At 46.3% G+C, this 11,837-nt stretch overlaps 1 protein-coding gene across 1 annotated transcript; it reads right to left on the bottom strand.

The window, feature by feature from the left end:
* Positions 1 to 240: 240 nt before the first annotated feature.
* Positions 241 to 9,420, bottom strand: LOC144106649 (uncharacterized). Its single transcript, XM_077639489.1, has 2 exons — positions 9,081 to 9,420; positions 241 to 8,172 (listed from the first exon to the last, which is right to left on the bottom strand). Exon 2 carries the CDS (start codon positions 7,976 to 7,978, stop codon positions 5,714 to 5,716), a length of 2,265 nt encoding a protein of 754 aa, XP_077495615.1. The 5' UTR covers positions 7,979 to 8,172; positions 9,081 to 9,420; the 3' UTR covers positions 241 to 5,713.
* Between the last annotated feature and the right edge of the window lie 2,417 nt (positions 9,421 to 11,837).

Here is an 11,837-nt window from a genome sequence, read left to right as displayed (position 1 = left end):
ATCATGCACTTTTCAACAAGCACAGAATTTTAACCTAAACTGTCCACCAAATTGGCAAACACTTCTGCGTTCAATGGGAGCTATTTTTTGGCAGAAGCCACACAACTTATATGGGTTTTTGAGACGAGCTGCATCTGGTCACCTTGATATCCCAAAAGTCACTGAGCGGCATAGGACATGGCTTGGAAGCATGCTCTCTGCAAGCTGCCTATGTACCAAGCTGCAATATTTTGCACAAAGTGACATAAAAAGAAATAAGATGCCTTTATTATCAATTGTGAAACACACAGCCTTGACAGTTTGTCTACAAGGTTTTTGGTCTTCATAAAAAATATTGTTGAACCAGCTTCACCATGAAATATTGAGCCCTTGATAGTGGCAAGGTCCTTTCTGCCACCAAACTAAAGTTCAGCAGCACTTGTGATATCTTAAGCAATTATGCTGCTCTCTTCAATTTTTCATGCTATTAGATGCAAGCACAAATCAAGTGAGGTAATGATTTTTCAACAACTGTTGACTAAAACAAATAATCCAACTTTCACTTGAAACGCTGCTACTCATATACCCATGTACACTCACAGTGCACGCAAGGCCAGCAATAACTACACATACAATGCATGCATGATGGTGAACCTATAACACCAACATAAAGACAGGCAGCTGTTACACTGAACACTGCAGCAAAATAAAGGTGAGTCAACAAAGAAAATAAGAAGGGGGCAGATTCAGAATGTTTTGGGTACAAACTGTGTATTTAAATGTACACACTGTGCACCAGATGCACACATTAACCCACAACCATAAGTTTCATAGTCCTGCTACTACATACCAGATATGGTCAACTTGACTAGAAAAAAACTTGCAAGGTAAAGTAGCTGAAGGTCTCCAAGTCGTACTGCTGACAATTTTGTTAGCCTAAGCTGTTGTATAGCACAGTGGTTTTAAAAAGGTTTTATGAAGATAAACAGGAAAAAACGATTCAGCTTCTGCACATATGGGAGAGATGTGGCACTTTGAATCTATAAGAAATGGGTATTACATAATAAATCAATCTTGGCACCTACCGTAAATTCTGCCTTCTATATCACTAGTTTGTTCGCTTTCAAACTTCCCGAATAGATCACATATTAAGGTCTGCTTTGAACAGTAATGCATTCAAAATGTGTACAAGATTGATTCACGTAGCAGGAAATGGAAAACTATTGTTGTTGGCAAGGTCTGGCAGCTGCTTGTACCGACAGTGCCCCTAGTCTTCGCAGCTTCTGTTCCCCACATCGAAGTCTGCAACACCAGTTCACTCGGCTGGCTGAGCTTCCCAATTCTGCCACACAAGGCAGGCAAGTACCACACAAAATGGTTTACGATACAAAGTAGCCCTTGAAAATGAATGTTTGTGAAATTCAAACACAAACAAGCTAGTAGTACAAAAGAAAACTTCTGACAGCTATCAAGATAAATATGCAGGTTACTGTACAATTCAACATTTGAAACATGCAAAGGAATTGTGTAGCTTTACAATGCAAAGAGGCTCAGTGCTATGAAGACATATGAAAGAGTGCACTTGCTGCAGAAAATTAAAGAGGAGTAAGTTATTAACTAACAAAAGGAGCTGTGGCACAACAAACTACAAAACTGTTTTATACATACGGACAACAAATGTATAGAGAATGAGCACTAAAACATAAAAAAACCAAAACAATGTTATATAATTACAAGGATGAGAGTAAATACAGAGTGAAGGTCCAAACAGAGGACCAAACTGAAGGATGCATTTTCTTCATGCACGTACGTGTCAAAAAAAGCCACTTCACATATAAAAAAGGCCGAAACACTGCTATATAAAACAATGTGCAACACGTCATCCCGCCACACATAACTGAACTATGAACCATCAAAATAATGTTACTGTATTTGTGCACAACAGGTCACAAAAAAATGCTTCATTAAATATTTACCATGATAAAAAATGCTAACTTTGCACCATAAAAAAATGTCCACAAAAAGTGGAAAAAAGAAAGGGCAGCAAATAAGTGACAAAGCATTGCACATAATCTCCACTACTACACAAAATGTGCATGCCTTGCAAGATCTTCACTGTAATTCCCCTTCCATAGATACATTACACATCTGCAAACGGCACACCTGGAACACTGATGTAGGAGCACCCTGTACAAATTACATGATTTGCCTCCAGTGTAAATGTTTAATTCTTCATTCTTAGTCTAGCTCTGGGACAAAAACGCTGTGCGCTGAAGAGCTGTAGGAGACTGCACTTCAAATACCTCTTGAAGTGCAAGTACAGTATCACCACCAGGATCCGCTTTAATGGTGGGCAGTGAAGAGCCAATTTCAATCTGCGCTGCATCGTCTGGCACAATGCACGACACTGCATCAGGGTCTAATCTGCACTTGCTGATCTCGTCAGCCTCAATTTCTTCCACTGCTATCTGGCAACGTGCATCGACGCCCAAGCTTGACGACACACTGTGCAGTACTACAGTACTATCCCCATCCTGAGTGCAACCATTTTCAGCTGAACAAGAATCTTCACTGCTTTTACAAACACTTATGCTGTTAACACCTTGGCTTACTGGCATATAACTGCACCCTGAGCTGCTTTGCAGAACACTAGACTCAGAGAAATGGTCATACTCATCCTGTGTTGTAGCTCGGCTACATGTGTCGGGCTCTAAATTGTACCCTGCAACCTCAATGCCACAAACTTTCAGCTCAAAATTATTGGCCAAGTTTGATACAGCTGCTTCTTTTAGACCAACACATGGGCTGTCATCGGGAAATGTTGCTACTGGATGATCCTGTGAATTATTTCTTGAGCACACAGGTTTGCTCTCTTCCAATTTCTTTACTTGACACAAAGTATCGCTTTCAGTAGTTTCTATTACTGCTGTAAGGCTTTTATCAGTAACCAAAGACGAAGTTGCCACACCATCACGAACATCTACTGTCATATGTTCACTTTCACACTCTACACTGTGCAGAAATATGTCCTTGCACTCTGCAGACAGTTCACAATGAGATGCTTCTGTGATCTTTTAGCATTGATCGGAATCTGCTGCAAGGGCTTGAGACTCTATTGAACAAATCCTGTGCACTCTCCCCATCATCTTTAAAGCCAGTTTCACTTTTGCACTTGTGTTCTGTTTGTGCAACTTCTCCTCCAACCACATCTAACTGTCTGGTGTCATCTAAAACTACAATATTGACTACTTGCATCTTGCAACCAGGAGGCATTTCTTCTTTTTCATCGTTGAGCACAACAACATTGCTCACCAATCGAGCGTTACCTTGCTTGCTAGAACCACATCATCCGTCTCACGCTTGACAGGCATCAAAACTGCAGGCTTGAGGTCTTTATTGTTCAATTGTAGCTGAGGAGTGTTGGATGCCATTGAAGCTGAACACAATCCAGGGGAGGCTGGTGTGGAAGCAGGACTCGATAATGTGTCATCCTCACCGGCATCAAGTTTAGGGAAATACTTTTCATCTCCAAGGTCTCGAAATACCAGTGTCCTGGTGACATCACTGGCACTACTCGAAATGTCGAACGAATCGTATTTCATATAAGACTGAGGCTTGTAGTGACGCATTGGCTTAAAATGACACCTTGTATGGTCTTGTAAAGTTGGCATGTGTGTTGACCGGTAATCGCAAAAAGTACAACACAGTCCTTCTGAAGTACCGTGATGCTGAAGAGGGTTAAAAACAGTCTCACGCCGATGGAACGCGTACGGGCACTTGCTGCAGATGTACACACACTTTTGTTCAACAACTGCTGGTGTGGCAGCAGTTGGTGTACTGTCTAACAAAGGCACAGCAGTACTTGGCTCAGAGCCATTTTCAGGTGGCTAAGGAGTGCTTGTAACTGTAAGTGGTGCAGGAGGCTCTACTTTTTGCTGCTTTGGCTCAGGCACAACGACTTCATGGAGTTTACGATGCTTGACGAGATTTGCTGCAAGCTTGACAGAGTAGTCACAGTGTGAGCAACAAAACTGTTCATTGCATCCATGAAGGGTAAAGTGACTTTCAAAGTGATTGTGTCTTGAAAATGACGCAGGACATTTGTCGCAGCGAAACATCTTGGGAGGTTGTTTCTGCTTCAGTGCACCTCGGAAGTGAAGGTGCATGTGTGTGCTCAGATTGGCTGCACTGTTGGCTGCATAGTTGCAGAAGTGGCAGGCATAGACCCCTGCGCTACCATGCAGACTTAGGTGATACTTCAGCGTTGTTGATTTCTGAAAAGCTGCAGGGCAGCGAATGCAGCGGTGCAACTGGACTCCCATGCTCCGAGAGCCAGCATCCACAAAGGCACTAGTCTCGGCTTTCTCCAGAAGCAACATCTGATCAGCAGCAGCTGGAGCTGCAGGAGGGGTGGCAGACTCTGGCTGCTGGCTGCGAATGTCAGCTAATGTAAAGCCATTCTGGCGTTCTGCATATTCTGGTGTATGAACAAGAAGGTGCTTGTGCAGATGAGCCTTGTGTCTGGCTCTGTAGTCACAATGGTGACATGGATACAGATGAGCAGAATTGTGGTACGCCTTATGCGTGTCCAAGTCATAGTGGCTTTTGAACATGGCAGAGAATTTGTCACAAAAGTAGCTGAATATCTTCTTGCATGATGGTGATTTTCAGCTTCTCCTTTAATGCCGAGATCTCAGACCTTTGTGCTGCTACAGCTGCTGACTCAGGAACTCTTTTTTGGCAACTGCTGGCCTGGAAGGCAGTGCATGAAGATTTTCATTGAGATTTTGTGAAGCTTCATGTGGCTGGTGAGAACACCAGTGTTGCATCGGTAGCTACAAAGAACACACTAGAATTTAGCCCTCTTTGATGAAGTATGCATGCGTTTATGAATCTTCACATTAGGACAGAATCGACATTTGAACATGCGGTGGGAAGTGCCATTCACCATTGTTGTGATTGTCTGGATTCCACCACTATATGGCCTCCCATTGGCAGATCTGTGTATCTTTTGATGCTGGACCATCAGGTGGCTGCGGGTTGACCAATAATTGCAATGGGTGCATTTGTGAGGGGCGTTCTTGTTGGGCCGGTGGAACTGCTTGTGGTACAGGTACTGAGTTTTATTATTGGAGGTGTATGGGCAATGCTCACAAGCATGTTTCTTCATATCTGCCTTCACAAGCAAGCGAGGAAGGACCTCTATGGCTGGCTGTTGCTCTTCTTTGTGCAGTTTCCTGTGACGGGACAGTCTTTTTGACATTGGCATAGTATGGGCAATAGTTACACTTGTAGATGGCAACTTCTTTAGGCACATGGTGCTTCACGTGAAACTCAATGTCGCATACCTTTGAGCATTGGTAAGGACATGTATTACATTTGAAAATCTTCCGCTCAACATTCTGCGATGCAGGAGGTACCAGCAGGTTTTTCTTCTTTCAAATTAAATGTGTTGCCTTTTATGAAAGAAACATTACTTTCTATGTGTTTTGGACCTGTGTTATGTCGATGTCTAACATGCATCAGGACAATGTGGTACCACTTTGAAACAAAGTTGCAAAGACGGCAACAACAGAGATTTACTGATGCATGTGAGCCCAAATGTGACAGAACTGCTTTGCGTTCAGTATGATTGAAGTTGCAGTGGCCACAGTACGAAACCTGCTGGTTAGAACTTGATTCACGGATAGGAGCTTCCAAATCATCCTCGTAATCTTGGTCTCCATAGAGTATATCAGATGTTACCACTACGTCCTGTCTCATCACGACAAATCAGTTGCACTTCCTCTTGATTCAGCCTGGAAGGCTGTGCGGGCTGAAGAACTTTGCCACCTGTTGAGGATTCCTCTACATCCACTAGATGAATCTTGTACTCTGCATAATTCTTGAAGCCGGTTTCATCCACGACTACCAACTTGGCCTTCTTGTGCTTTGGGTCATTGCCAGACTTTCTTTTGATATGCTTCTTGACATCGCATTTCCAGTTGGAGCGATAGCTGCAGAGTGAGCACATGAAGGGTCTTTTATTGAGGTGCTGTATCATATGAAAATGAAAGCGCCATGCTGGTCGGGTCAGAAATGAACAGTGTGGACACTTGTATTTCTGAACGATCCTGGGTTTAGTGTCAGCTGCACCAGTGTTCTCCTTGTGCATTCGAAAAGCATGGCGCATCATGTCACCTTTCCAATGGCTTGTATAGGAGCAGTGGGTGGACTTGAAGGCTTTCAAGTTTCCATGGGTTAACTCATGCTTTCTCAGTGCTGAAATCCATCGCGTAGTATAGCCACAGTGTTGGCAAACATGCATGGCCTGCTTGCTCTTGGCAGAGATGTCAAGTGCTTGGGTGGAGCCAGAATAGTTAGCACAGGAAGTTGAATCATCACTCTTGCCCAGCTCTATAATGATTGGTGCACTTGTCGTCCCAGTAGCATTAGCATCACTACTGCTCTTTCCACTCGACTCTTCTTGGTGGTTTAGCATTACATGCTGCTTAAGGTGATCAAGCTGGTCAAAACGAATATGACAAATTGGGCATCCATGCTTCTTAATCATTTTAAAATGAGTTTCTTCATGTCGTTTAAGCTCCGATGGCCGCAGGACTTGCTGAGGACAATATTTACATTTCCGCATTGCGCCTTCACTGTTTTCTACCACAGCAATCTCTCCAGTTCGCTTCAGAGTCATTTTGTGTGGCGGTGGTGAGGTGGTGTCCTCAGCAGCATCTTCGTCAATCACGAGTTTGTCCTTATCATCATCCACATTATCACGTTCAGTGTTTTCTTCCTCAATATCGGTAGCATCCTTCAAAAGTTCATTGTGGTGGTGCAAGCAATGGGCAGTAAGGCTTTTACGAGACATGGTCATGAAACCACACTTGTTGCAACGGAACTCACCGCCTGAAGTATGGCACTTGAGGTGCCAATCCATGTTCCATTTGTAGCAGGTCTGGAAGTTGCAGAACTGGCATTTGATTTTTGTTAAACTGTGAAAACGCATATGGCTAGTGTAACGACCTTTTTCATGGCACACATAGCCACACTGCTGGCAACGATAGAACCGCCGCTTCAGATGCACTGTCTTTTCATGTTCTTCCACATGAATTTTGCTCTTTGCATGGAAGTTACAACTGCTGCACTTGAACACTTTCTCTAGAATGTGCACATTGATTTCAGCAGAAGATGGTGACAATGCAGGTGATCCTGTTTTGACAAAATGCCACGACTTTTCACCACACATCTCCTCCTTGTGGACAGTATTGCAGTGCCTCCGTAGTTTCTGTGGCCATTTGGAAGCATACACACAAAAAGGGCATTCATGAATGCTAATGCAATCCCCATGAACATCTCTCCTATGGCTGAGAAATTCTCGTGGCCATTTCGTTACCAAGTCGCATTCAGCACAGGTATAGTTTTGTCTTCGTGTACGGCCTTTTTTGTCAGACACAGGTGGCGAACTCTCGCGAGGCCTCTTTTTTGACTGTTTAGCACATTCATTCTGCTCTTCAAGAACACCATTTTGCAGGTGAATCTGATCACTAACATCGCCAGTGATCAGTTCTGGCTCAAGGCTGTTTGCAACTATTTTTTCAGCAGACGCACAGGCAGTGTCTCCACCTTTGATGTTCATTTTTGCAGCATACTTCGCATAGCACGCTCTCTTGGTTTCCTGCTTCCTCAGTAGCACATCCAAGAACTGCGGGTGTTCATTACAGGTATGCGCCACAAGCTCATCTTGGTTGTCACACAGCTGGCCACACATTTCACAAATGTTAGCCCTATTAAACTTGTGGATATTCCGTCTGTGCCGGTAAAAGTTGGCCTGGTAGCGAGTAACAAATGCACAAAGGCTGCACCTATACACGTGGCTGCTGTGGTTTAAGGATACATGGTATGTTAGGTGTTTTCTGTTCTTTCCAACAAACTTGCAGCTTTCACACCTATAACTAGGCATGGTGCGGAATCCAGGCTTCATGGCGCTTGCTGTCCTGTCTCCAACCATAGCAACATAGGACAAAGCAGTCAACTTTACTGTTGGCGTAGACAGGCTTGCACTTCACGATAAAACAGCCAGCAAGAAGTGTTTTGTAACCCTGTAAGGACGCCAGGTACGTCAGGCACAAGTCAACCACTTGCAGTGCAGACTCACAGCTTATCTCAAGATGAGACCATGATCCAGCAAGTCTTGAATTAGGGCTGCAATAAGAGAAGAAAAAAAGGGGGGGGAGGGGAGATGAAATAATAAAATGCAGTTCATTATTTAAGTTCAGTCACACAGCACCATTTGCGAATTGTGAAGGCATCCATGCACAGCTCGAAATATCACACAGCAGGTCACAAGGACTGCAAAGTTATCTTATCAGAGAATGAATCTACTGTGTTATGAGCACAGCGGTGCAGCGGGCAATGGCCATGCTGTACTCTTTTGCTCGAAAGCGATACAGCCCACAGGCCTGCGCGCTGTGGTCATGGACGCAGTCTGCTTGGATCAGGACGCGGACAGAACGCGCGTTCACTGAAGTCACTCCGTACCGTGACGCCCAAAAATCCCTGGAAGTGCTCGAGCACGCGCTTGCAAACGCTTGCCGCATTCACGGTGCATTATTTGAGTACCGAGCGTGCTCCCAGACCCCAACGTTGTCTGCTACGGCTTGCCTATGCAAGGAGCTGCTCCCGACTAACCCCGGCGGGTCGCCATCACCGCGAGCGACAATACAAAGAAAATCGAAGCAGCTCGCTCAGTGTTGCCCGCTACAGCGTCAAGCTCTTCCTGCCGATGCACCAAGGCGGATTTGCAGCTTCATAGTGGCCCCGGCACAGCTCCTCGCTTCCGATTACATTCTGTAATACTTTGACAACGGACATGCCCGCAGCGTCAATGTGTCACAGGGCTTCAGCCGCAGCGGGACGGCATGTCGGTATCAGTCGGCGGTCCTCCCAAAATGGTTCCCCATCCAGCAAAAAGATCGGGCGAGCACAGACGTCCTCTGGTACTCAGTATCGGTGGGTACCATGACTACACATAGGTGGAAACTGACGGTCGCTCTGCGTAGCTCCCACTTTCAGTTCTTGACTGTGCACTAAAGATTGAAAGGACCGTTCACCTGATTCCGGTGTTAATGCGAGTAGCGGCGTCACGTTTGTAGCTGGCCAGAAAAGGCTCGAGGCGCCATGTTGGTATTTGGCAACAGTGCAAGACTCTTCGGCACTTCCTATGGACGGCTGCAGGGTGCCTGTGTTGGTAGTGAGCCAGTCGCACCGTATATATTCTTGATGCTGAGTGAACGAACTTCCGCGACGCAAGCGTGCGTATCGCTAGCTAGCAGCGACCTGTCGGATCCGCTGTGGGCCCGGCCTGACTCCGCTCTTGCTGCCGCTCTGGTAGCTCTGGCAGGATCACGTGACTCTTCTCCCTGGGTTAGTGTTCCTGTAAATGCTCCCCAGGAACACTACCCTGGGTGTCTCCGTGAGACACAACCTGGGCCAGAGGGCGCTGCGGACGCCAGTGAACAGCGCCTTCTCCGAGCGACTCTTCCTAGCTAATCTGGCAGGACGACGAGCTTCGCCACTTACTTGTGTGCGTTGCATCACCCGCACGTGAAGGAAACTAGTTTCGCGCGCGCGCACTCGTTCTTTCTGGCTCGCGCTTCGGCGCCGTTGTGAGAGGAGCTTGCTTCGCGCGCGCTATGCTCTCTCCGCTCGTGCATGGACGCTGTTATGAGAGGATCGCGCCCGCTGAGGGTTTTCCTCGCGCTTTGATACTGCTGCGAAAATTTTGCGCACACTTTCGTGCTTTAGAGAGAGAGCAGCTCGTGTGCGCGGCGTGAAGCACAGTCCAAAAGGGCGACGTTTTCGTCACGCCCTAGTTTAGGGCCCAGAGCGCATAACCACGAGGTGCACGAAGTGAAAACTGAAATTTAGCCTACCTTGGAACGAACTGGCACGAATGTGTTTCGCGTTTTTTTTCTCCGTGGCGTGCTGGTGACATGATTCGGCGGCCTTTTTCTTTCCCTTTCCGCGATGTTTCAATGGCTTTGGCGCTATGCTGCTCACCCCAGTGTCACAGGTCGAATCGCGCCGCGTTTAGATTTGTGCGAAATACGAAAGCGTATTTCGCGATGTCGGTGCGCATTAGTGAATCCCATTCTGTTGAGCTTTGAGAGTGTTAGCATGGGCGTGCGGCTGATGCGACCTATATGGTAACGCATTGCCGTTCGTATACCGGTGTCGCGCTTGCCTAGCCACTTCTGCCACATGGTCGTTCTGCAACAGCAGATGGCGTATTTACTATACGGATATCTAAAAATAATATCTGTTATTCCGGAGCCCTTAAAAACGGCTTTGCGCACAAACTACATACAGCCTTAGGACAAACTCACAAACCACTGGATCAACTCAGTTCTTATGAGTATCGACGGGGCACGTAACAGTATTGCGCGGCCGCACGAGGTCTACAGTCTAATTTGCAGAGCCACACTGCTACGCGTATGTAAAACAGAGACACAAGGTTATTTCACATGTGGAATCGTGTCTGCCATCTTCACCTTCGCAGTTTTATGCACTGCCAGTTTACATGGTGTTGGCCGAGTAAGTGCACATATATTAATTGCCCGCCAGCGCTCTCTCCTTTTGCCACAGGTGATGGATCTTTAGTATTATTTTTTAATCATTACTGCAGCGCGCGATATTGCACCGGTACTTCGCATTGAACGGTCCCTGCCACTTGGGTAATTTCTGTTGACATCACTCACGGCAGTAATCAATTGCGTGATTCCAGGGAAGCCCACAAGATAAGCAAGGCGCTTCACCGCCTTTATGCAACCACGGTGCAGCGTGCCACTTCGATCACCGCGTAAAAACTGCCCACCAATGGACATAAACGGCGCACTGTGCAGTCGTCAGGCTGTGCTCGCATCCGCCGCGCCCGCGAGGAGACGGGCGCGCGCAGCACGCGAGCACGGCCAGTCAGAGCGCCCCGGCGCCATCGTGCCCGATCGACGCTTCATAATTCCGCCACTACGGGAGGAGTACGGCGCTGTCGTCGCGCGGCAAACTTTAGGTTGGGGTCCCTATACTTTCGCGCTTGCATGGCGTGTTTCCTGGCGTTTTGGTGAATGGTCAATAACAGACCTGGGGTCATAGAGTTTCTTCCCATTGACTAGAGGGAAAGCTGGCGACCGCCTATGGGAGTTTGCATGGAGCTTCCTCGAGACCACCTGAACCACCATGGGCATGGAGGAAAAAAAAGTTTTTTTCCTCCATGACCATGGGCGCTCTAAGCATCATGGGGCGGTGAGCTACCGACAGCAGAACCACATTTTTTGGCCAAAAAATAATGGAAAAAGAAACGCTGTTCGATAATAAAGAATGTCCTAGCATTCAATGTCCTGTCTATAAATTGCAACAAACGAGCAGAAAACCATGTAAATATAGTTTGCCCAAAATAAGCGGTGGCTAGCTCTCCTATTGGCCAAGTACTGCAGACAACAAAAGTCAACATTTCGTGCTTAACGGGCACTTTTTTCTTAAATGTGTTCTTGAAAAAATTTTGTCGCTTCAACACTTTAAGAGGTTTTTTATTGAAACAGAAACCCTTTATTTGCGTCGTGTGCTGTTGCGTTTTCGCTACTATTGCCTTTGTGCACTAGGTTTGCGCCACAGTCGTCTGCGCCATAGAATTTCTTACTTTAATAGAGGGAAAGCTGGCGGCACTGCACCTGAACCTCCATGGGCACGCAGAGAATCATGAAGCGACGAGCTACTTGGTGCGGGACAGAAGGTTTTTTTCGGGAACACAGAGTGGCGTTAAATATATTCTGAGATGTCCCATTCCGTATCTACGGCGCGCGTAAAAGTAGTGT

Source organism: Amblyomma americanum, chromosome 10 (genome assembly GCF_052857255.1).
Source record: "Amblyomma americanum isolate KBUSLIRL-KWMA chromosome 10, ASM5285725v1, whole genome shotgun sequence".
NCBI classification, from domain to species: domain Eukaryota; kingdom Metazoa; phylum Arthropoda; class Arachnida; order Ixodida; family Ixodidae; genus Amblyomma; species Amblyomma americanum.
This window is presented reverse-complemented; position numbering and strand designations above follow the sequence as displayed.

Coding starts and splice junctions, on each gene's coding strand:
- LOC144106649 (XM_077639489.1), bottom strand. CDS start 7,978: ATGGTTGGAGACAGGACAGCAAGCGCCATGAAGCCTGGATTCCGCACC.